The 24,906-nt window shown below is 61.1% G+C and overlaps 1 protein-coding gene across 5 annotated transcripts in view; it reads right to left on the minus strand.

The window, feature by feature from the left end:
• GALNS (galactosamine (N-acetyl)-6-sulfatase) overlaps positions 1-24,906 on the minus strand; it is a 26,851-nt gene continuing 1,945 nt past the window's right edge. The window contains exons 2-14 of one of the 5 annotated variants that reach the window (XR_012375224.1): positions 19,955-20,078; positions 19,381-19,455; positions 18,816-18,918; positions 16,195-16,338; positions 14,869-14,935; positions 14,661-14,788; positions 14,200-14,339; positions 12,007-12,110; positions 8,849-8,985; positions 7,954-8,056; positions 4,530-4,651; positions 2,612-2,793; positions 1-823 (exon numbers count right to left, since the gene is read on the minus strand). Coding sequence is in view for 4 of the 5 variants with exons in the window: in XM_073882403.1 (XP_073738504.1) it covers positions 4,015-4,354; positions 4,530-4,651; positions 7,954-8,056; positions 8,849-8,985; positions 12,007-12,110; positions 14,200-14,339; positions 14,661-14,788; positions 14,869-14,935; positions 16,195-16,338; positions 18,816-18,918; positions 19,381-19,455; positions 19,955-20,078 (1,587 nt within the window). In the remaining variant the exon portion in view is untranslated. Of the gene's footprint in view, positions 824-2,611; positions 2,794-2,863; positions 4,355-4,529; positions 4,652-5,845; positions 5,967-7,953; positions 8,057-8,848; positions 8,986-12,006; positions 12,111-14,199; positions 14,340-14,660; positions 14,789-14,868; positions 14,936-16,194; positions 16,339-18,815; positions 18,919-19,380; positions 19,456-19,954; positions 20,079-24,906 lie in introns of those variants that run through there. The other 4 variants (XM_025860310.2, XM_073882403.1, XM_073882404.1 and 1 more) reach the window with 4 other exon arrangements.

Genomic DNA, 24,906 nt, shown 5'->3' on the forward strand with positions numbered 1-24,906 from the left:
AAAAAAAAAATGCCTGTACCTTTATTCTAAAACTTTTCTTCAGAACTTCCCAAGTCTTACAACGGTGCAGCTTTGGCATCACAATCCCCGCAGAGACGTGGAAACCCCCCTCTAGGGAAGGCGGCTACAAAGGCCTTCGGGCAGGGACGGGGAGGGTGCGGTAAGGTGGAAGCCTACCCCCGCTTGCTCGGGCCCCTCGCGGTAGGCCACACCGGGAGCCCAGGGGAGGAGGGTCGGCAGGGCAGCTGCTGAGGCACCGACTTGCCCCACAGGGTACTGGGGTCGGGATCCCTGAGGAAGGCGGAAGACCAAGGTCCCCACTGGACCGGGGGGCCTTCCTTGACTGCTGTCACGGTCCCCTCCAGGTTCGCAACCCCACCATGGAGGGGTGCAGGGGGACCCTCTGCATATAGGACCACAGGGCCAGCACAGGATTGGCACGGCCGACCGTGACAGCGAGACTCGGGTGGCAGCCACGTCCTCTGGAACCTGGGATGGAGGCAGGACGCCGGAGGAAGCCAGAGGGCAGCATTCAGCTCTGGGGCTGGGGTCACCGTGGCAGGGTCAGCCGGGCCAGGGGGGCTGAGAGACGCCAGGACTAGGCCTTGGGCACGTGGAGCCTTGCAAGTCCTGCTGCTGGCGGCAGAGGAGGTGTGTCTGGTGTGGGCAGGGCAGAGGGCAGCGGGGCTCCTCCAGCGCGGGAGCCCTGAGGCAAGAGCCCTCCCGCCCACAGGTACTAGTGGGGCCAGGAGCACTTCTCCGGGATGGACTCCGGGGGCGTCAGGCACTTCCCTAACTTTTCACAGCCTGGGGGCGCCCAGTTCTGGCAAAGAGAAGAGAGAACATGAAGTTGCTCTGCGCCCTTCTGGGCTCAGTAGTGGCCGACTCCTGCCCTGCCCCATCGCCTCCTTGGCCTCAGGGTGAGGAGCCACCGCCCGGCAGCCACCGGCCCTGCTGGGTCGCCACGTTTCAACAACAGCTGACTCAGGAGGGTCCTTACAGCCTGCTCAGGATCATCCACACAAAGCTCTCTGATCGTCAGCTGGGGTCAGAGCTGGCCTGTTCCAGGGGAGCCCCTTGGCGGGGCACGTGAACGTCCACACTTGCTCTATATGGCCGTATTTCTCCCGGTCCAGAGGAGGGAGCCTCCCTTGTTTCGCCATGTCCTCCCACTGCCCATGGGGTGTCCCTGTGCCTTGGTAGGGAGACTCAGAATCACCCTGGGGGCACTCCCCCACAGGGGGCCTCAGAAGCTGTTGCTGAATCAGAACCTCAAGGGCAGGGAGAACCTGGCGAAGGTCTCTCCTGCCCTGCATGGCATCACGTGGCCTCTGGCTGCCCATGCAGGGTGGGGCCGGCCGCTGGGGCAGGGCAGGCTTTGGGTAAGGAAGCTAGTCTCAACGTTGGACGCAGAGCAAAGTGACAGAGCGTGTGCAGGATTCAGACTGCCAGTCTGGGAGGCTGGGGAGAGCGAGCACCCATGATTCTGGAGGCTGATCCACACTGCTCTGGTCTGCCTTCAGTTCACTTGTGGGATTTGCGGGGGAGGGCTGGTCCCCCAGTTTCTCCGGGTCCAGGGGTCAGCCAGCTGCAGCAGCACCCCAGCCAGGTCCCTCCACCCTCACATCTGCTACATCTGCACGCGGTGAGCAAGGACGCTGCCACCTGGAGCCCCAGCCTGGGCAGGCACCACATGCATTTGCTGACAGAGGGCATGCTGGGGGTGGGGACAGCTCGCTTTCACAGAAAGATTAAAAACGGGGCTTGGAGTGGGCGTGGGGGGTGCTCAGGCTCCTTGGACCCCAGGCACCTTGGTGATCCTGAGACAGGGACCCTCTGCTGCACTGCTCTGAGTTCACAGGGCGGACCCGCCCCTCTGAGGGAAAGAGGCAGCCCTGCTGGCTTCTGCCCTGAATGTCCTTCTGTGGGGAGCCTCAGGACATGAAACCCCAGGTGTGGACAGCAGAGACAAGGCCGCCCCCACATTGGCCCTGGCTAACGAGGCAGCCTTCCTGCCCAGCGCCCGGAAGACGCTGCTAATGCCCGACTCGGTCTTCCTAGCACACGCCCCGCCACGCCGCACTGGCTCCTCAGCGCAGGCTGGAATCCATGTGGCAGCTTCGACATGCTCAGCTGCTCTCCAAACCACCGTCTGCGGGCCGCTCGGGGAGAGGGGCCATCCAGATGGAACGCTGGGCTACGCCATCCCGACGGTGCTCGGTGGGTTTTGGGGTGCGGCCAAAGGTTCTGACACTGGGACACCAGAAATCACCCATCTTTGTGGAGCGGGGTGCCACACACACACACAGTTATAGGGACAGGCCTTGCAGGCGAGTGCCCACAGGGTTCCAGGCGGTCTGTCCCTGACGGGACCTTCAGGCCATCAGCCCAGAGTATCCACGCCTGCAGAGGAGCCAAGCGACCCCCTGCCCCACCTGTGAGGTCTGTGCCAGAGCAGCAGGACAGAAGGGGGGCTCGAGCCCACAGCCCCAGCAGCCTCCGGAGGCACAACAGCTCCAGTCTATGGGTGAGGGTCTGGGGTGTGCAGACGTCACACAGCCCCAGGGACACCCTCCCAGCATCGGCAGCCCGTGGCGTATCAAGCACTTACCATGACGGCCTGGTTGCACATGTTGAGCTGGGGCTGTCCAGGGACCAAGGTCTTCTGGTGCTGCCGGACAACCAAGGTGACCCCGCGAAGGGCATCCAGGTACTCAGTGCTGGCAAAGCTGGAGGCAAGAGTGCCAGGTCACTGAGGGAGGGAGGCCCCGGCAGGCCATCGAGGTAGGCCACCTAAGTAGGTCGGGAAGAGGCCTGGGGAGTGAGGGATCCCTCCCTGATGGAGCCGCCAGCCAGCGGCCCCCACCTCTATCCCCTGTGCCCAGGAGTAGGCGTGCACCTCGAGAACCTTCCCCACAAATGAGGCTGCGGGCACAGCAGCCATGACCCCTGCCTCACCAGCCAGGGCCTGAGCCCCGGCCAGCACCACCAAGGGCACCGCCAGGGTCATGTGCACCCCCGAGCAGACCCAGATCTCTGCAGGCTACTAGCACCTTCTGCTTTCTCGGTCCCTCTGGCCCAGATTTGTGTAGCGGAGCAGTGGATCTGGTGAGCACATGCTCACCACAGTCCCTGGATCTGCAACTGTGGCACTCCCAGGTCAGCTCTGCTCCTCAGGCCCTCTACCCTGTCCGGCAGGCTGTGCTCACTGCACACAACGCCTGCAAGCTTTTCAAAGCAGGTCTCAAGGCCTGTGTCAAGTCTTTCCACGATTCTCTGGCCAGACGCACTGGGAAGGACTGGCTTAAGCTAGGTTCAGCAGTCTCATCGGCAAGGTCTGCCTGGGTCTCCTTGTCTGGAGCATGGGCACAAGTGTGACGGGGACACGTGTGACTTCTGGGGGACCCTGGGGGCAGTCAGGCTCCTCCAGAAATCAGGCCCTGCCATCCATTCCCATGGTCCTGCTGGGTCTTGGCTCTGAAGTTACTTCCAGGGGCAGGAGGGGGGCTCAGACTGCTTCCTCCCAGCCTCCTCCTGGTCTAGCTTGATCCCCAACCCCACTCACACGTGGCCCTGGGCTCCAAACCTGTGGTTGGTGATAACCGCAAGGGTCTCCCAGCTCCCACCTGTGAGTGTCCTGGAGCGTCCGTAACAGATGGCCCCAGACTGGGGCTTAGACCACCGGAATCTCTTCCCTCCCAGTTCTGGAGGCTGGAGTCTGAGATCCAGGCAGGAACGTACCCACCCCTTGGGAAGCTCCAGGGGTCCCTTGGCACTTATCATGTCCCTTCATCTCTGCCTCTGTTTTCATGTGGCCTCTCCCGTGTCTGCGTCCCCTCTTCTGTCTCCCATGGATACTCTCATTGGAGGTAGGGCCACCCTAATCCAGGACAACCTCACTTTGACCCTCACCTTAACTACCCCTACAAAGTCCCTACTGCCAATAAGACCACGTGTGAGGTTCCGGTGGATGCAGGTGTGGGCACACCTGTTTCTTTCCCAGGGTCCCGGGCCTCAAAGCTGGACAAAGGTCCCAGGCAGTGTCTCAAGTGTTCTGGATGGCACGGCAAGGCCCTGTCCCAGAGCCTCACTGGCAGGAGCCCCTGGGTGGACCTTCCCAAGCTGGTGCTGCCTGCCATGCACAGAGCTTCTTCGTCCACCCCACACCCGGACCCTCAAGCCCCCAGTGCAGCCGTCCCTGAAGGCAGCCCAGGTGGGGGTCACATGGACCCGTGGGAGAGGGAGACAGATGGCAGGCAGATGGGAGCACCCGAGGAAAGCAGGCCACGCAGGGCACAGTGCTGGAAGAGGCGGTGCTGGCCAAGGCAGACACCAGAGGACAGGCCTGGAGCACCTGTTGGGGGCAGGAGGTCCCCGGGTGTTGCTTTGTGCTCTTCGGCGTCTCCAAGAGCTCAAGACATGCATTTGACTCTTTGGTAACACCCAGCCCGCTGGTGAGCACCTGCACTTGGTTGGGCCCAGCCAACGTCTTCTCAGCAGCCCAAAGGCCTCCCCGTGCCCCGGCTCACCTGAGGGGGTACCTCTCCCCCGGGTCTCGTCCCAGGTGGAAGATCAGGGGCAGCTTTGTGTGCTCCTCCTGTGTGTGGGTGGTGACTCCAGAGACATTCTGCCCAGGGCAGAAATCAACACCCTGAAACGAGAGGCCGGGAGGGTGGTGAGGGCTGTATGCATGCACGCGCATGTATGCGTGTGTGCACCTGTGTGTGCCTGCGTGTGTGCGTGCGTGCGCCCGTGCCCCAGGAGCCCAGACAGCAGTGGCCATGCCATGCCCCGCAAGGCAGGAGCTCCCCATTCCCGTGTGCTGCGTCCCAGGATGCACGAGTGAGTGCTCTGGGGCTGAGCGCGATGGAGGAGGCCTCCTGTAGGATGACGTCTTTCCCACATCCCTGGCCTCGAAGTCGCTGAGCGCTCATGTCTGTGTTTTTAGTACCCCAGTGTACCCCTTTTGGGGGGGATGGCAGGTGACTCTTTAAAATGTTTTTGGGGTACCTGGCTGGGTCAGTTGGTGGTGCATGTTAACTCTCGATCTCAGGGCTGTGAGTTTGGGCCCCACGTTGGGTGTAGAGATTGGTTAAAAAATAAAATCTTGAAAAAAAGAAAAAAAAAGTGCTACCGCTTAAACAAAATACATTAACTATTTTAGCCCATCTGGGAGCTTCCAGGACAAAGCCACCCCACCTGGTCTGCCTCCTGCAGCCGCAGTGCTCCGTGCTCAGCACTCCCGGAAGGCTCCTGGGCCACCTCGGAGGCCACGAAGAGACAGAGGCCCATGGCGGCGGCCTAGACGCCCCGGGAACAGCAGGGACTGAAACGGACTACTGCTGACATGTTCGAGTTCAAGGACAAAGGAGAGCAGATCGTGTGCATCATACAGGCCCAGCTCCGCACCCTCCCCAGGCCACCCCTGCCCTCAGGGGTCCTCTTGGGGAGGGGGGCGGCTTCAGCTTCTGAGGTCAGCGCGTGGCGTGAGCACCTGGGATGGCCCTGGGGCTCCCTCCCAAAGCTGCTGCGCTCACGGCCTGGAGCTCTGTCCCCAAGGCTTGCAGGCTGCAGGACTCCCTGACTTGGAAACAGGAAAAGCTGGAATCCTGACGCCCCGGTGAGCCCAGGGCCCCGCAAGCAGCTTGGCTCCAGTCTTCAGCCAACACAGGACACGGCTTACAGGGGCTGGAGAGGTGGCTGTGACCTGTGCACGTGAACCCCAGAACTGGGGCCTGGGGGACAGACGTGTGCCACTCGCTTCTCAACCACGAGCAACTGGAAGGCTTTCTGCAGGCCCCAGTGCAGTCAACGGGCAACCCCCCTGTGTGTGACCCCCACCTCGTGTCTGTCATGGACAGCTGGTCAGGGGAGCAGGTAATGTTCTGCTTTTCAATAAAGCAGGAAGGTAAGGAACCCATGAAATTTCATTTATCTGCACCGAGCTGTGATTCTTGAATCGGTGGCTGGAAAAATAAGGAGAATCGAAAATGGAGGGCAGCCAATGACGGATGCCCAAGTGGGTTCCCAAGTGGGCGACCCCTTGACCGTCTGGGCGCAGAAGTGCTGGAGAACACGTATCGACAGTGGGAGAACCACCACTTCTAGCACAAAAAGGCTGGTAGCTAACGGTCTAGACAGAACACACAAATCCTCATTTGGATGCAAATCAAATACATTATTTAATTAAGATGCTGCTAATTTGCACAGAATTGCCCTTACGACAGCTGTCCTGTGAGGGAGGGCGTGCCCATGGGGCATCAGAGCCGAGCCAGCTCCAGTGGCCCCTTCTCCCTTGGAGCCCAGCGCTCTGCGCAGAGCGGGGCATGGGGAGCGGGGCACACCTGCCCCTCCGTAGCCCTGGCCCCTGGAGCCCTGCACTCAGGTAAGTGTGGGACGTAGTCCAAAAGTGCAGAAGGTCATGTGCACATGTGTACCCCACTCCTGCTGTGCTCTGGGCTGGCACAGGGAAGCTGGTCCCTCCATCCTCCTCTGCCCTCCCTGCTCAGCCAGCCCCAGGGGAATGGAAAAGCCTGACCTGGGGTGTGGCCGGGCCCCAGGAACAAGGGTACAGCTGGGAAGCTAACAAGGTCCATGCGGGTGGTTCCCAAGCCAGGACCACAGACCCGCACAGCCTGGCTGACACGTATCCCCAGGCCTGTTGGTGGTTCCCAAGCCAGGACCACAGACCCGCACACCCTGGCTGACACGTACCCCGAGGCCTGTCCCTCAGGTTGGGAGCCTGCCCGGGCCTGGCTGTGCCCCAGCAGGGCAGCCCCATGGCTTCTGAACAAAGCTGCCCGCAGCATGTCAGCGCCTGGAAGGGCTGGGAAGAGGTGGCCTGCCATCCCCCTGGTGCTCCAGGAAGCAGCCGATGGCCGCGGGGATGCTGTCACCCTTACCTCTTGGGCCCTTCGCACCCTCACATGCCCCCTGGGTCATAGTGAACCCTGGAGGGAGAAGGGCCGTCAGAACAGCCGACCGTCAGCCCACTCCCCCACCGGGCAGCTGCCCCCCAGGCAGAGACTCCCCTAACCTCTATACAGAGGAGAAAAGAACTGTGTGCTTCATCTGCTGAGAACTCAGAAGCTATGCCAAGCAACAACCCCAAGGGAGAGGGAGCCCTGTGTCCGCAGGCGGGGACGGCCTCTCCCGATATTTCCTGGCCCACCATAAACACAGGACGGGTCACTCGGGGAGCTGCTCCACCTGCAGAACCTTCTGCACTTTCCCAACACCCTTTCTGAAAGAAGCTCCCCCAGCTCTTCCGGGTTTCGGCCCGCGTGGAAGCTGGGACGGGTCTCATCTGGGCCGGGGCTCACTGGACCCTGACCCAAGGGGCCCCAAGAGCCTGCAGGGCCAGGGAGCCCCAGGGAGGCCTGACGGGTGGCTGCTCCTGTGCCACCTGGACTCTTGGGCAGCCGACAGTGGGGCCGCAGAGAGAAGTGAGGCCACGCAGCCGCCCCCAAGCCCACATGGCCAGGCTCTGGGTTTCTGGGTGCTCCTATGACCTCTTAGCCTCTGAGCACCTAAAGGGCAAACCACGTGCAGCCCTGCCTGATAGGAGATGGGGTACCAGGTGCTCAGGATGGCTGAGATTATACCTGAAGAAAGGCCGGGCTCGGCTGTGGGGAGGGAGAGCAGGTGCGGGGACCCTGGACACAAGCTGGGAGGGCTGGGGGCTGCCTGGAGGAGGCTGGTGCCAAGAGTGCAGGCCAGGGGACAGGGCTCTGCCATGCCCTTTATTAAGAGTGTTCTGGTAGAGGTTGGGGGTTGCTGCCACGGTGAGTCTGGAGGCCCACAAGTAAGGTGGTGAGCACGAGAGCCCTGTAGCCACCAGCCCTCTGCAGAGGCCTCTGGTCCTGACCGCCTGTTGGCCTGCGCTGTCCAGAGGTGTCCTCCTAAGGACAAGGTGTTGGGGTGCAGAGTCCACGGCACCCCAAGCCCCCTTACCTGTCTGAACTCCTCCCAGGAATTGGTCCAGGTCCAGAAGTGGGCCTTGTACTGGCCAAGGGTGACTGCCATCAGTGTGTTGCCACGATAATAGAATATTGGTCTGTTGGGGAAGAAAGGAAAGGGTCAGGAAACATAAGAAACTTGTGGGCGCACAGTTACATTGACATGTTACAGAAACGACCATGCTGGGCTCAGACTGGGCACAAGGGTGAACAGGTCCACCAGGCTGTGAGGGGTGAGCCCCATGGTCGGTCCCCTTGGCTCTCGGCCCTGGGGGTGAAGCTGGCGGCAGGAGGAGAGTGGCTCTAGCCCTCACCTTGGGGTCAGACAGCCTGCTAAGACCACCACCACCTGCACCCCCTCCCCACCAGTAAACCAGCTCTTGTCCAGAGTTCAAGACACAAAAGACAAACAACGCTGAAAACACCTAACAATACTGTCTCATCCGCACCCTAAAGCCAAGGCCGCGGGCGGCCCTGAGGATGGTGGGGCTGCCTCCCCTGCTACACGACTTAGTGTTTCAGAATTCACATCCCTGGGAACCTCGTTTTGTTTGAGCAGAACAGCAGCTGGTCTCAAGCCAGGGAGAAGCTGAGCCTGGACACGAAGGATCCAGCAGGGGTGGAGCCCAGGACGGGGCCGGGCTCTGGGGTCTGGACGGCTGGTAACTGGGGCAGAACAGTCTGTCCTCCCTCCCGTGTCCTTCTGCCCCGAGTGCTGGGCCTGGATGTGCCCCAATGCCCCAGGTGCTGGGAACGGTCTTGGAGGACCAGGGCACTTGCCCCTCATGTCTTCCCCCTGCCCCGAGCCAGCTGGGGGAGGAAACTGCTTTGTCAGCGAGGCTTGGCTCTGTCACCTGGTGCTGGGGGGCCAGTGCCCGGCTGGAACCCACCTGTCTGTCAGCTGGCCCCACAGCATGGCGGGGAGCAGGTCCAGGCCGTCGATCACCCTGTCACTGGGCGGCACCAGGCCTGCGAGGGACAGGCTGGTGGTGAAGAGGTCCATGACGCTGCCCAGCTGGTGGCTCACCTGAAATGACGGGACGGAGGTGCACTCAGGATGCCCTGCGCTGACCAGATGGCAGCCAAGGCTCAGGTCCCCGGGCATGGGCCCATCTGCTGCCCAGCCAGGGGCACACGGTCACACCCCCTTCAGCGCACACACACAGGGACAGAGACCCTCCCTGCCCGACGTCCAGGTGTGGGAGCACACACCCTGGCCCCGGCTCCTTCCTCTGGGCCCTGCCCTTGCAGCCTCACCCTGCTCCAGGCTGTCCTGGAGCCCCTCATGTCCTTGAGAGTCAGACTGGAGCACATGGGGCCACCACACTCACTCTCCCGCCTCAGGACCCCACAACGGAGGGACAAGCCCCCTCCCTGGGAGACTGGCTTTGCGAGGTTAGGGCCGAGTGTGGAGTCACACCGTCCCATCCCCAAGTCCCAATCCTTCCGTGGTGACTACAAATCGGAAGGAGAGAGGTGAGCAGAGTGTGCAGGAAGAGGCCGGCGGGGTCCAGCCTGGTGAGGCCGGCCCCCTCTGAGCCCATCTGTCACCACTACTTGAACACTGAGGTAAGAGCACAGGTGGAAAAAAGACCCGCGAGGCCCAGAGCAGCGCAGGAGCAGGGGCCGCGGGCTGGGGCCGTCGGGAGGGCCCAGAGACTACCCGGGCCCAAAATGCACGGTCTGACTCCATGCAACCAGCAAGATGGGTCTGAGGAAAGCAGCGCTCTCGGCCAAGGGCCGCGTGCTGGTCCCCACGGATACACATCTGCTCCCCTCATCCCACCATACAGCTCAGCGGCCTGGATCTGGGGGTGAGGGCCAGGTCAGCGGGGAGGCCCGGAGAGTCTGCTGGCAGGCCTAGCGAGGCAGGCATCCCGTGTGCACGCGGTTGGCTGGGACCTCCAGCCACTGCTTCCCACGCCCTGGATCACGTGTGGACACACACAGGCTGTGGCTGCTCGCGTCGCAGGTTCTGCGGCCCAGTGGGGGAACGGGAAGGCAATGTTTGACTTAAACCTTCTACGGAGGTTCGCGGGGGAGAGGAGGTGGAGGCCAATGGCATTACCTCATTGCCACGGCTTCTCTCCCTTGCCACTTTTTTTGGACAAAAGAGAAAAAGAAAAAAAGAAATCTAAATATTTTAACTGCCTGGGAAAAACAAATGAAGAGAGACTGCCGCGTGGGTGGCATGGTGGGGCAGAACAGGGTATGTGATGTCCTCCTTGTGCGCACAGGACGCTGGGAACACAAACTCTTCCTGAAGGACACAAACTCTCAACACGCATGACGTCTTTAAGAAAAAGCAGTCCAGCTGCTGTGGGCACGTGGGTGTCCCTGCTGGTGCTACCACCACGCCCAAGACTCCACTCTGCAACAGTCACCCTGCCAGGCGTGAGGGGGGCTGAGTATTTGAACCTGCTGGACACACGAGAGTGGTTCAATAAAGTCCCGCCGTGGTCATCACAGGGCACAGGCCTCACAACCTGTCGGCTTCAATTTCAGCGTGTGCCATGGGACACAGCGCAGGGAAGGCCACACGGCTCTGTTCGGCATGCTCTCTCCTCCAGGGAGCAGGGCCCAGAAGGGTGGGGAGCCAGGTGGATGAGCGGTGGAGGGGGATGATCCCAAAGGCTGGAGCCCTCCCTAGGGAGACAGGTCCCCACGGAGATGGTCCTGGAGGAAGAAGCTGTGGGGGAGCCAGGGGAGGAGGGTGGGCTCCATGCCCCACACCTGGGGCCTGCTCCCCACTCTGCCACCTGACAGCCAGCAGTCCCGACAAGTGAGTTCCTCTCCCGGGGCCACAGTTTGCTAACATGGGAGTGGTGGTGACGGTGGTGATGGTGGTGATGATGATGATGATGTGATGGTGGACAGAACAACACCCACCCCCTACTGAGGTCCACGTCCCAAACCCCGGACCCTGTGAACATTTACTTACATGGTAAAGAGAGAATCAAAGCTGCCAAGCAGCTGGCCTTAAAACAGGAGCTGATCCTGGATCCCTGGCAATGGCCAAGGGGCCAGAGCCAGAGGGACGAGGGTCACTGCGGGGCCCTGACCGTGGACAGTGGCTGGGGGGCCAGAGCCAGAGGGACCAGGGTCACCGCGGGGCCCTGACTGTGGACATCACCGGGGGGGCCAGAGCCAGAGGGATGAGGGTCACCGCGAAGCCCTGACCATGGACAGTGGCTGGGGGGCCAGAGCCAGAGGAATGAGGGTCACCGCGGGGCCCTGACTGTGGACATCACGGGGGGGCCAGAGCCAGAGGGACGAGGGGATGTTCGACTGGCCGTTGCCGGCCTGGACGGTGGAGGGAGGGGCCGTGGGTGCCTGGAGAAGCCGGGAAAGATGAGGAAATGGATCCTCCCTTGGACCCTCCAGAAGCTGTGAGCCTGGCCCAGGAGGCCTGGCCGGTCTTCCGACCTCCAGCCCGAGTGGATGAGGATGCTGTGTAAGCCACTGAGCTTGGCAACTGTGACAGAAACCGTAAGGTAATCCGTGTCCCTCGTGGTGTGGCTAGGAGGGCTGAACTGATCCCACTGCTCTCTGGAGCATGGAGCACATAAAGGGGAGAGACCCGTCCAGAGATCATGGAGGAGTATCTCCAAACATTAGCTCTGACACCCTGTATTTGTCAGGAGTCTGAACTGAGCCACCCAGTGAGAGAAGACCCTGTGTGCGGGTTCTCGGTCGAAGGAGGGACAGAGCAAAGGGCTCCGAGGGGCAGGAAAGGGCTGCCATCTCTGCGAGTGTGCCTGTGGAACCAGTGGCCTGGGAGACATGCTTTGTGGCCCAACAAGCTTTTAGAAACTCAGCATGCCCTGTGCCTTCAGGTATTTGTGACGTCCACTGGCACACTAAGGCTCTGACAAGTCCTGCAGGAAAGAAAACTGCTTAACTTAGCTGCACTCAGCGCTGCCACTTTCAGGGACAGGCAGCCTCGTCACCTGATGTCTCAGTGCCTGCCCCACGTACCCTTCACCAGCTACCTCCCGGTGCGGAGGGACTGGGAGTCTCACCTGCGTGAGCGGCTGACGTGACTCACCTGGCCTGCAGGGATTTTTCCGGGCCACCACGCGATCGCAGGCTCCCGCATCCCACCTTCAAACGTGGTCTGCTTCCCGCACAGAAAGGGGCCGTTGCTACCACCTAGGGAGACAGAGTCGTCACGCACCAGATGCCTACCCCGCGTCCCCAGGGTGGCGCCCACCCTGCTGACCACTCGCTTTCAGGAGGTGTGTCTGTCTGTCACAGTCTGCCTGCCACCTTCCTGGCCCCTCAAGGATGATGCTGCTGAAAGGACCAGCCAGAGTTCAGGCCTCAAGTTCAAGGTCACACGCCTGTAGATCGTGCGGCAGGATCGCTGTGTCCCTAAGGCAGTGCGACCGCTCAGAAACGGACGTGACCACTGCCGTTAGCCAGAGCTGCAACACGGGTCCCAGGGAGCCTTGATAGGGTTCACAGCTGCCTGCAAGGCCCGTGTAACTCAGACATTCGCGTCTTCAAGCGTCCCCTGTGTGCGCGTGGGGCGTCTAATTAAAATGCGTCGGCCCCCGGGTCCCCTGGCAGGTGCTCCGTTGAGACCAGGGCAGGTTCTGTTTCTGAGAAGTCCCCCTGTGAACCACGCGTGTGGAAGGGCTGGGGGGCAGACGGCCCCGGCCAGGCTGGCTCACTCCCAGAGCCCAGGACAAATGGTGCCCTGCTGCTGCCAGCACCAGCGGCCTGGGGCTCCTGCAACCCCGGCCCCCATGACAAACAGGAGGGTGTTCTCCCTTCTGAGCTGGCCCTGAACCCCGCCCCCACGTGCGCGCGGGCAGAGCCGATGGAGGAGCAGCGAAGCGCGCGTCAGGGCAGAGAGCGGGCACAGGCAGACAGAACGCACACGGGAGAGAACGGCACGGAGCAGCGGGGACCGATGTGGCTCCTTCTGGGGGCTTCACGGGGCTCACAGGCGCTGACGAGGGTCCACTGCTTGTCTGCCTCTACTCCGCACGCTGTGAGGCGAGTATACGGATTCACATTCTTACAGCTAAGCACGTGGATTTTGTGTGTGTGAACCATTCCATGCTTTAGGCACGAAGATGGGACACTGAAGCCCAGGCCTGGGAGGCTGGTGGACCCAGCGAGGGCTGGCCATCGGGGGGCTCTCGAGGCACTGAGCTGGGTAGGCACAGCAGGGACAGCGGCATCCAGCTGGCCCGGGGCCTTTGCTGGGAGGGAGGCAGAGCGTGTCGCCCTCACCTCTGGGATCATCAGCTGTACGGGGAGAGCCTGCCTGAGGACAAGATCCCTCCATGGGCCGTGGATGGCACCCCTTGGGACCCCAGACCAGCCAGGCCCGGACTCTGAACTGCTGTTCTGTCACCAACATGATGCCTTCTCAGCTTGAGCCCATCTGCCCCCGGAACACCAGCCGCAGGAGCCCCCCTGACTGCAGGGTCCCCCAGCACCTCCCTACCCAGGCCTGGCCCCCTGGGGTTTCCTGCTCCCCGTGGCCTTCCTTCCAGAGCCCTCTGAGTGACTCAGGGCCCTGCTGAGGCCCGAGCCCCTTAAAGGAAAATGGGACGGGGCGCCTGGGTGGCTCAGTTTGTTGGGCGACTGCCTTCAGCTCAGGTCATGATCCCGGAGTTCCAGGATCGAGTCCCGCATCGGGCTCCCTGCTCGGCGGGGAGCTGCTTCTCCCTCTGACCCTATCCCCTCTCATGTGCTCTCTCTCAAATAAATAAATAAAATCTTTAAAAAAAAAAAGGAAAATGGGACAAAGAGACATGCCACCATGGGGGGAGGGGGGGCGACTTACAGGTCACCAGGGTGGGACCTCCTTGCTCAACAAGATAGAACAGCCTGAGAGCTTGCTGAGCAGCCCCAGGGGGTCCCGGCCCTGCGGAGATAACCTCGCTGAGCCAAGCCAGCACTGTGGGGTGGGGGGCTGGGTCCCTGCTCTCCTAGACACCACTTCCCATGAGGTCTGGAGACGCTCCAGCCTTTTAGGAGAGGAGAGTACTCCATGCAATGTGGGTGTTGGTGGGTGGCCCCTGCCAGTCTCCTGTGTGACAGTCTGTTCCTACTAGACTAGGGCCCCCAGGAAGGGAGCGGGCGTCTCCCTCATTGGACAGGCCCCAGGCTGGCCCCTTCACACTCTAACTAGGGTGGCTGAGTGGCCCTGGTGGAGCCTCAGACATCCCAGGGTCCCGAGGGCAGCCCCATCCGTGGAGGCAAGGGTACGTGGAACACTGGCCTTGTTTAGGAGCAGAAATGAGGGCAGCGCCGTTGTCAGACGTGAAGAAAACAAACGTGTTCTCTGTGATCCTCAGGTCCCGAAGAAGGCTCAGGATTTTCCCAACACTGTCGTCGATCTCCCGGACAGCATCCCCGTACCTTGGGGAGAAAGGGCGTCAGTGAGCAGTGAAGTCACGGCTTCGATAATGGACAACACAACGGACTGGCTGAATTCAGAGAAGAGAGGAGGAAAAGTCCGGTTCCCAGAGCTAATCCAGGACAGAACCAACCACACCATGGCAACCCTCCTCCCACCAAGGCCGGCCTCATGGACAGCTTCGGGGAAGCACAGGGGCTGCTGTCTCTTTCCGTGAAGGGTAACTAAAGACATAATGGCACTGAGCACCCCATTCCTGGAGGTAATCAAGCATGACTGAACCCTCCAGGTGGAAGTCCATGTCTCTGCAACCAAGGACTCACCGCCCTCGCCGGCTGGTGCCCAAGAAGGGCCGAGAAGCATAAACAGGTGCGTGAGTGGCATCGATGGCCCAGTAGAGGAAGAAGGGGCGCTGAGCCGCCTGCTGCCTCTTCATGAAGTCCAGAGCTTCCTGAGGAGAAGACGCCACCTTCGTGTGCCCGGAGGCCAGCCTCCCTCACGTGGGGCCTACCCAGCCCACACTTCCATTACCTGCAAGTACACCTGCGTGAGGTTGGCTTCCCCAGTCTTCAGATTGATTGGAAATTCCTCATAATATCTGAAAATAACATAAACCCAGACAAAAATTAGATCTTAGAAGGCCAAGAAAGCCTCCTTTTCTGTGATTTCACAGGCAAAGTTACGGGCCTCGTTCACGAGAAAGATGAAACGCAAACGTGTGTGTAAACGACACTGAAGCTGGCACTGCTTGGGAGGTCACGGGCTTGTCGAAGACGAGGCACCACAGCAGCCCGCCGTCTGGGAGGAGCAGCGTGTGAGGACAGGGAGGCTGGCAGAGGCGGGTGTGCGGCCACCCAGGGCCAGGGGCAGCTCACGGGGCATAGGCACTCTAAGCTGGCCGTGTCTGCGTGGCGCCGCGAGCGTGCCAGGGATCCCCGAACTATGCTTCCAACGGGGTGCGTTCTCTCTCAATGAGACTGTTAAGAAAACGCAAGGGCCTGACCCAGCTTTCTGGCCCATGATGCACAGCAAACTTCCACCAAGGGGCGCCTGGGTGGTTCAGTTAAGCGTCTGCCTTCGGCTCAGGTCATGTTCCCAGCGTCCTGGGATCGAGCCCCTCATCTGGCTCCCTGCTCGGCGGAGAGCCTGCTTCTCCCTCTCCCACTCCCCCTGCCTGTGTTCCCTCTCTCGTTGTCTCTTTCTAATAAACAAATAAAATCTTAAAAAAAAAAAAAAATTTCCACCAAGAACGTGAAACAATACAAAAGGAAGGAAGGAGGAAAGGAAAATCAAGCCACATGAAGCTGGAGACAGACCAGGGCCCGACCCCAGCGGGGCCATGCTGTAGGCTCCGTGAAGGCAGGCCTGCGGCCAGTCGGGCGCATGGGGAGCCACTTGGCTCAGACAGCAGAGCACTCCTGGTAGGCTCCCAAGGAAGGGGGTAGCCCCGTGGGCTCCTAGCACGCAGCCCACAGGCCAGCCTGGTGCAAACGGCCTCGAAGCCAGAGCCCAGGCTGCTCAACGGCTTCAGGAACCAAACCTCAGAAGCTAAACATGGTGCTGTGTAAACACACCTTGTTCAGGGGAGGGTCTCGGTTCTCATCGTATTCCTAACCTTTTCAGGGTTAAAGCCCCTGCAGGTGTGGCTCAAGCAGCAACCCTAAGCCGAGGGTCCTAAAGCCACAGTCCTATAAACCGCAGGCAGAACCGCCAGCTGACAAAGCCAAGTGCTGATGTGCTGGGACACCAGTGCTGGAAGCAGGTGGTTCCAGAACCTCTGTCCCGCTCCTAGGGCAGCACCAGAGGGTGGAGCTGGGCTCTGCTGTCTTCAGGGTGGGGAGGGAAGGGACCCCTTACCTGCCGACCATCTCCCAGTCCCTGTACACAGGGATGTTGGGCCTGGCCCTGTTGTCATAAGGTCCAAAGTGACAGTTGGGGGATCCAAACCACTCGTCGAATCCATGCTTCAGGGGGTGGAACTGAGGCCTGTGGCCCAGATGCCTAGAAACAGGAACCCAGGACACTTTAGGGACCCCTGCTCAGAGGTACCCCAAAGTCCTGAGCATGGACAACTTCTCGCCTTCACAGAACATTTCAGGAAGCAAGTGTCCCTCCCGGGCCCTACGTGTGCTAAGCCCCAGGCACCCTGAGACCTCTTCCTCCAGGCAGGCACCAGGACCCCACTCACCCTCGTCGAAGCCGAGGGCCCTGGCCACATAGGGTGTCCAGGCACAGAGGAGCGCTCAAGCATCCCTCCGGAATGCTGGGAGGGGCTCTGCGAAGATACATGGTGAGCTATCTCACACCCGCCAGAACCCACCCAGAACTCTGAATGCAGTCCCATCTCCATGCTCTGCTTCCTTCCTTTCTTCATGAGGACGGTTTTGTGGGTTCAGCTTTCCCTGGGACTGTGAGGAAGGAAATGTCTCAGGGAGGTAGTTACCAACCTCTCAGGATAAGGTCTTTAAGAGCCTCTTCTCCCAATTACTGATAATCACGCCCCAAAAGACGGACGGGGGCCCTGGGTGAGCTGACCGCCCCAGCCTGGCCTCATCACAGACAGGGACAGCGCCAGGACCTGCCAAGGCTGCTCAGTGACCCAGTGCCCTGGCCCTGCACGGGGACAGGCATGCCCGCAGGATGACAACGGCCGCGCTCCCCAGCCCACGCTCTCTGTACTACGGGCATCAGGCGCCCAGCACTCCCAGCCCTCACAACCCTCCCTTTGCCAGTTCTGCCAACAGGAGGTGCCCATGGGAGGGGCCAACAGCCCCTGAGCACAGACCCCGTCTGCTCTTCAGAACGCACAGTGCAGGCAGATGGGGTTTTTCCACTCGGGCCACGGGCTCTTCGGTAGCACGACAACCCCACTGGGGCACTGGGCTCACCCGTCTCTCATGGCCACACAAGCTTGAAAGCAGAGTCTCCCTGCTCTGCTGCTTCTGGGGAGGCCTTCGAACAGGTGGCCGGGGGCCCACCTGCCTGCTCAGAGGTGCTCCAGTGGCTCGTGTGAATCCCCGGGGGCTGGTCACTTGGTCAAGGAGGGTGCAGTGTGGCGTAGTGGTGGAGGGTGGGCCAAGCGGGGCCAGAACTGAGGTGCCCAGCGACAGAGTCTAAAAAGATGCCAGTAAGTGCGTTTCTCGGGGCCTTGGCTGCCACAGCTGGTTCTCAGACGCTCTGCTTCCCGACTGCCATGCGGCCAGCGCCGGCCTCCGGCCTCTGCGAACCCCTCCGGCCAGGAGCAGAAGCATCGGCTCTGCTGGGACTTCTCTCTCTGCAGAAACCTGTCAGCTCTGCGCTTTGAGCTTCCTCTCCGCGTCTCATGTCTGCCCGGGCTTGCTGCTCCAGTGTGGTCATGTCTCCCCAGCCACGCCAGCACCGGCCGAGAGGGGTCACACTGGCTGAGCACGGCATTCCAGCATGCCCACATGCACCAGCTCGGATGGCCTCTGCTTAACACAAACAGCCAACCAAGGCTAAGCTGTCAACTCAGAACAGCAGCGAGGCCAGCGCTGCCCTCAGGTGAGCGGGAGCAGGCGGCGGGCTGCGGTCCCCGGGACCAGGGCAGCTGGAGCGTTCCACCCAGCCCCAAACTTGCTCAAGCGCAGAAGTCTGGCTCTGTGGCGCTGGGCTGGGAGGAAGAAGGTCAGGAAGTCCACAGCCCTGTAAATGGGACCTGGCCGAGACTGGGACCCCCACCCTGGAAGCCGGCTGGACCCAGGGCAGAGCTGCCAGGCCAGGCATCACAGGGCCCTTCCCTTCCGTGGGCTCCACCCAGACACAGCCCTGGCTGGCCTCGCACCCGGCTTCTGCCAGTCTCCCCAGGCTTTCTGGGCACTGCCCGGGACTCTGCAGGCAACAAGCAGCCCCTCAGCTCTGCTTGCTGCCACCACCTCGTCTGAGCACTGCTTGGCAGGATGGATCCCAACGAGATTCAGGAGCGAGGAAGCATTCATTAGGCAGCTCCTGGATCACCAGGATTCTCTAACGATTAGATTACTGTTCCAGTCTCTGTGGACCTCCCACGGCTGTGACTACTGTGTTGTGCACGGGACGCGGCCAGAGCGCTCCTCCTTGAGAAGACAATGCCAGCAAGGTGCAGAGGGGCTGAGGGCAGAGGGGCCATGGTGCAGGGAGGAGGTGTGGGGAGGGCTGGACATCACAAAAGGCTCCCCGGAGACGGTGGGCTTGCTCTCTTCCAAGAGCCCCACAGCTCGGGAAAGGGAGGAGAGAACGTGTGACCTTCACATCTTCCGTCTGGGGCTGCACATCTGGGGATCCCCGTTGAACCTGCTCACCGTGGCATGCACAGCACGCATGCACACCACGTGGCCTCTGTGGTCACAACTGCCGGGTCCGATGATCCCACACCAAGGGACTGTCCTTCACCTCCCGGCTGCTTCTCTGCTTCCCCACCAGACAGAGCCCCTGCGCTCGCCGGCCAGCTGTGCACACCCCACAGGAGCGTCAGGACTCACCACTTGCCCACAATCTTGCTGGCGTAGCCGGCCCGCTTCAGCAGCTCGGGCAGCAGGTGCTCCTCGTCCGGGACACCGCCCACGATCTCCTGCGGCGTGTAAGCTGCAAGAGTAATGCAGGGTGTGCGCACACGGAGCTGGCTTCCTCTGCTTTCTACTCTGGAGCACGACTGTCCTGGCTCTGAGCACACTTTCCGCTCTGAGCCCCAGCTGCTGGGCAGCCCCGGGGACAGGAAGGCAGCAGGAAGGAGCGGTGCCTGTCCACCCTGTCCCTGGCAAAGCAGCGCCGGGAAGGAGACCGACTCTCTACTGAGTCCCCGAGAAGACCAGCACTAAGGCCACCTTCCTCTTCACTTACTTATGACGCACGGTTTCTGATGGAGGCCTGCTCTAAATGACGGGCTACACCCACACACAGCCTCTGAGCCTCGGTAACGAGCTGGTGCTCACTGAGCTGGCCCGCAGAAGCCGGGTCACACGTGAGGACGGTGGCAGACACCCCCTGCCCGCCCCAGCCCCCTCTCATCCTCCTGTGCTACGGGAGTTGCCTGCGTGTACCGCGTACCGTTTCTGGCATGGCCGTTGGTGGTGTAGAAGCCGTTGCGGATGGGCAGGCGTCCAGTGAGCAAAGCTGCCCGTGCTATGTAGAGGAAACAGAAACGTCACGAGCGCGCTGTCCCTCACTAGACCCACGGTCAGCTCCGCGAGGCTCCTGTTCCTGCTGGCGTCTCCAGAGAGCCTGGTGGGCACAGCGCCTGGCACGGCAGCTCTCATGCCCCACCCCCCACCGGCCTTCCCTCTCCTCCTTGGGGGAGCACGTAAGGAGTCTCCCCAGCATGAGTGGTTGTCCTGGGAGGAGAGGGCACTTGTCCTGAACCACCCACAGCCGCTCTGCTCCGGGAAGGAAAAGTAGGTGCCACAAGCAGTGACTTCTGCCTCCGAACCCCTTACAAGCTCCATGCCCTTGGTAGCCTGCGACAGCATGGAGTCCAGGTGCTCCAGACTGCTGGGGCCCCGATGGGAAAGGGTTAGGGCCGCACCCACCTGCCGGCCCTTCTGGTGCTCTGCTTAGAAGGAAGATGGGTGGAGCCCGAGTCCTGGTCCCCACTCCTTGCGCCCACGGGCCAGCCCCAACTTACATGGCGAGCACAGTGGGTTGGCTGAGTAGAAGTTTGGGAAAAGCATCCCTTCTGCAGCCATCTGGTCCAAATTCGGGGTTTCTCTGGAAGGTTCTCCATATACCCCCAGGTCGCCCCACCCCATCTGCAGAACACAGCATGGAGAGGTTGAACAAGCCTCCTTCCGTCTTGGGGGAGACGTGAGAGATAAGCTAGGAGCTGCCCACCTTGCGCCCCACAAGCCACAGAGCTCCCACCACACCCCCGTGCCTGGCGCGGGCTGCGGAGCGCCATTAGCCGGCTTTGCTGCATGCGCCTGCTCAGTGGAGACACCCACGTGCTCGCCTGCCCCTCAGCCTCTGATGCTAGCATCTCTGGCTGACGGGGAACCAGCAACTCAGAACACAAACCTACGTACCACATCAAGAAGTAAGACCTCTGAAGTCTGTTGTGCAAACTCAGATTTGAAGACCAGCAGTAAGGTTCCCCACCAAGTGAAACACAGCATGGCCATACAACTGGGCTGTTCCCCTCCCAAGTCTACCCACGAGAATGGGAAATGAGCACCACGCAGAACTACACAAATACACGAGTGTCTGCAGAGGCATGACTGACGACAGCCCAGAGCAAATGCACCAGGCGTCCGACGGCGGCTCGGGGGACACAGATCACGGTCTATCCACGCGGTACTGGGCTGAATGTCATGTCTACTCAGAACCTGTGCACGGCCTCGTATTTGGAAACACAGGGGTGGGGGCGCCTGGGTGGCTCAGTTAAGCGTCTGACTCTTGATCTCAGCTCAGATCTTTGATCTCACAGTCGTGAGTTCAAGCCCCGAGTTGGGCTCCATGCTGGTGGAGCCTACTTAAAAAAAAAAAAAAAAAAAAAAGGAACTGCCAGTGTAATTAATCTGGATGAAGACTCACAAATCCGACGGCTGTCCCCATCAGAACACGGAGAGGCAAGACGCAGACACAGGGGAGATGTGGGAGGGCAGGGGCTGAGGGACATGGCCACTGGCCAGGAGCGCCAGGAGCCCCTGGAGCTGGAGGCTGCAGGAAGGGCCGTCCTCCAGAGTTCAGGAGGGGCCGGCCCTGCTGCCGCCCTGACTTCAGACTCTAGCCTCCAGACCTGGGGCAGGAGAGACTCATTCCTGTTTGTGGTCAGTGGGGCTGCCCCAGGAAGCAGCAAACGCGCACTGAATGCCGCTGGGCTGGGGGGAGCACAGCACCGACTCGCTGGGAATCAGGACACTGTGGGCCAGGACCAGACATGAGGACCAAGTGCCGTGGGGTTCCGTTTCCGTGAAGGGCCAGGACGGGCAGGGCCAGAGGGTCGGGAGGTGGATTGTGGGAGCTGGGGGAGCGGAGGGAGGTGCCTGCCAAGGGGCACAGGGCTTCTTCTTGGGCCGACAGACACGGCCTGAAGTGGACTGCAGTGGCTGCACAGTGCGCTGAGCCCAAGAGACCCCACAGACCTGCCCATCTAAGCCAGTGAGTAGCCTGTTGCCTGCACGATGTCCCCACACAGCTATCAGAAAAGTGCAGGCACCCTCCAGGCCCCTGACTGCTCTCCTGAGTCAGCCAGCAGGCGATCCCTTTGGCCTCTCAGCTCTGGATTCCTCCGGGTGTGCTTTATTCTGAAGTCTCTGAAATGGCTGTTCTGTTGGTGACCACAGGCGCAAGCACGGAATAAGCCCCCGGAGGAAGGTGTGGCCACAGGAAGGGTGGAGGCTAAGCCTGGGGCAGAAAAGGGATGCTGTCCCTCAGCGACAGGAGTCTGTGAGGCCCCGCACAGGGAAAAGGACCCAAATGCCCCAGTCGGGGGCGGGAGGGGCTGAGAGGACGGCCAGAGCCTGACCCAGCAGCCTGTGGTGCAGGTGGAAGGCACGGCTGCCTCTGCCCTGAGGCCATGGGACTCACTGCCCTTCCTGGGATCCACCTTCCTTTCCCTAGAGCTGCTCACCACTGGCTGTGAGGGGTCACCCTAGGCCCTCAGACTCGCATCAACATGCATCGAAGGACATGCACGGTCCGCTCAGTGGCTCGGGCAGTTCAGGCTGGGCTCTCCGCCTGACAGGCCCACCAGCCACACAGGGGCTGCTTCTGTTTAGCCCGACTTCACACCCCCCACTCCTGCCGTGCAGATAAGGAACCAAGACAGAGCCAGCACCCGGGCACTTGGAAGTGGGCCTCTATCCCCCTGCCCACCAGCCCCGTTCGCTGTGGAGAAGGGAAAAGTCAGCTCCACCGAAGAGACCGTGCTCAGCATCTTCTAAACCCATTTAACACCCATCTGCAGGGGACCCGTCTGGTCCCGAGCACATAGCAAGGAACACGGTGAGACAGCTGCTGTCCAGGCCCGAGGCCCCCGCGGCCAGAAGCCCCACCCTGGCCCGAAGCCCCCCAGCCCTGGCCTGTCTAGCGGGAGAGCCAGGGTTTCTATTTCTGCCCGAGTCACTGTGAGTGTGTTTTCTGTCAGTTGTCACCAAGAAGTCCGAACTAAGCTGCGTTTGCCAACCAGGACAAAAGTCTTCGAGACTTCTTCACATTTCGGCTGTTAAACAACCCCAAAGCCACAAGGAGGAACCTGCACAAGAGAGGCCCGGCCCCAGTCCTGGCCCTTCTGGCCGGCTGTTCCGGTTCGCTGCTGCCCGACGTGGGGCGCCCAGGCGGGGGGGGGGGGAGCTGCCCATGAAGCCCCCTCAAGAAAAGCACTCCCAGGGCTGGTCCCGCACCACCACTCAGGACCTCTCGGGCCTGAACCAACGCTTTCAACAGAAATACGATCTCCTGTACACATCTGCGTTCTCCAGCAGTCCCATCGAAGAGGCAAAAGGAGAAAAAGGTTCATGTATTTTAACCCTGTGTACCCGAAATGCGATCATCTGAGCACGCCTTCAACACGCAATGCTCCCGCCGCTAGCGAGGAAACGCAGCTGGCTGTACACCGCGGTCACCGCGGATGGGAGGAGAGGGCAGGAATCAGAACGGCCGAGCAGTCGCAGAGTCTGGCCTTCGCAAGGACACTGCTCCAAGCGGCCTCCGCGGGGCTCGGCTTGCAGAAGCCCGCCCCGTGGGCCAGAGAGCACGCGCGCCCAGGACGTGTTGTTGACAGGTAAGCGAAGTCTCCCCGGCAGCCATGGGGGAGGGTCTCCCGAGGAGCCCCGCGCCTGCTCCAGAAGCCCCCCCTCTGAGCACGCTTACAGGAGTAGAGAAGCACGGTCACTGTTATCCCTGGGAAGCCGAACTACGAAAGATGTCCAGCATCTTTCACAATTACCACAGAACCCTTAACTTCCCGTAAGAAATCATTTGAATAATGAAGTTATTAAGTGAGAAATTTTATGCTCATTTCCTTGAACTAAGTCTTCGGAACCTGAGCGTCACAGGCAGCTCTCCTCCGTGCTGACCTGCCAGGACAGCCTGGTCCAAAGGCTCCCGTGAGGCTCTCTGCCGGCATTTTGGGGAAACTCTGAGCCATTCTTACTGGAAACGCTTCTGACTCTAACTGCAGGGGGTCTCCACACCATCCGCTTCTTCGACTTCCCACAACCCAGTTCTGCCTCGTCTACCAGGAGCTGGCATCAGACCCCACAGGCCGGGGCTCGGTGCCACAGACTGGCCCCTCTGCAGACGCCAGCCGCAGGTCCCGGGCCTCCATACTCCTTTTTAATTTTTTCCCTCTTTTAAACAGAAGCTCCACACCCAGTGCGGAGCCCAGTGCAGGACTTGAACTCACAGCCCTGAGATCAAGACCTGAGCTGAGCTCAAGAGTCGGGTGCCTCACCAACTGCGCCCCCGAGGCCTCCACACTTCTGACAGAGCTCAACCGTTTGCTGTGGCGGCTCACGGTACCCAGAATGCGCCGTACTTCCTGTTAGCAGTTTGTCATCAAGAATGTGACTCAGGAACAGCAGACGGAAAAGATGCCCAGGCGAGGTGAGGGTAGGGGGAGTCACGCTGCCAGCAGATGCCATCCCTTAGGGTTTCGTGGAGGTGTCGCTGCAGAGGCAGGGCTGATTAAATCACTGGCCGTCGGTGATGGGACTCAAGCTCCAGCCCAGTGGCCTTCCCTAGAGGTCAGGGCCGCGCTGAAAACTCCTCTCTAACCATACCTCAGCCTCTCTGCTGGCCTGTCCTGAAGCTCGCCAAGGGCCTCCACTACCAGCCAAGTCACATCAAAGCTCTGTTAGCATGGGGGGGTCCTTCCAAGGGTTTGAGGAGCGGACGCCGGGACAGGTGACGGGACCTGAGGGGCACCAAGCGCCCGGGCCTGCCCCTGTTCCTGCTCTACCCTGACACCTCACACGAAGTTCAGGACCTCCATTTCACTCCTAGCTTCTATGGATCAAGAGAAGAGGTGACAAAGTCACAGAGAGACAAATGAACAGCTCAGTCCCCTGCCAGGCATCCTGCTAACCTCTGCAGGGCCGATCCATCAGTGTGACCAGAGTGGCCACAGGCCTGGGGCTGCACACACACCCAGCAGCGGACACTCCTCCTGCTTCAAGTCTTCCCAGACCCAGCAAAACCTGACCTATGGCCAGAATTCTCAGCCACCCTGAGCAGCCGACCAGGGAGATGGCAACAGCCCCAGGCAGGGCACATCCTGGATGCCAAGAGCAGAGGGAAGTGACCTTCACGGCAGGCAGGCCCTGGGTCCCGGTCAGCTCTGCACTCCTTCCCTGCCCCAGACACCTGGGGCAGAGTGTGGGGGGGATGGCAAGGTGACCAGGGGCTGCTGGAGAACTGGCCGGGGTCGCCACTCTGTCCTTCTGGAGTGGGAGAGACGGAACAGGGGACGAGCCATTCCCTGCGCAGCCTAGACGTGACTGCCTTGGTCCAGCTTCACCAAAGTAAGGCTACTGATGGCAGGGCCAGGAGCGCATGCCCCCCGCGGGTGCCATACAGCCCTCCCTCACGTCCTCCGTAGGCCGCCCCATCTACGTCTCCCCACCTATGACCCTCCCC

This window comes from Callorhinus ursinus, unplaced genomic scaffold (genome assembly GCF_003265705.2).
Source record: "Callorhinus ursinus isolate GAN/ISIS: 27379988/994484 unplaced genomic scaffold, GSC_fseal_2.0 scaffold46, whole genome shotgun sequence".
Lineage (NCBI taxonomy): Eukaryota > Metazoa > Chordata > Mammalia > Carnivora > Otariidae > Callorhinus > Callorhinus ursinus.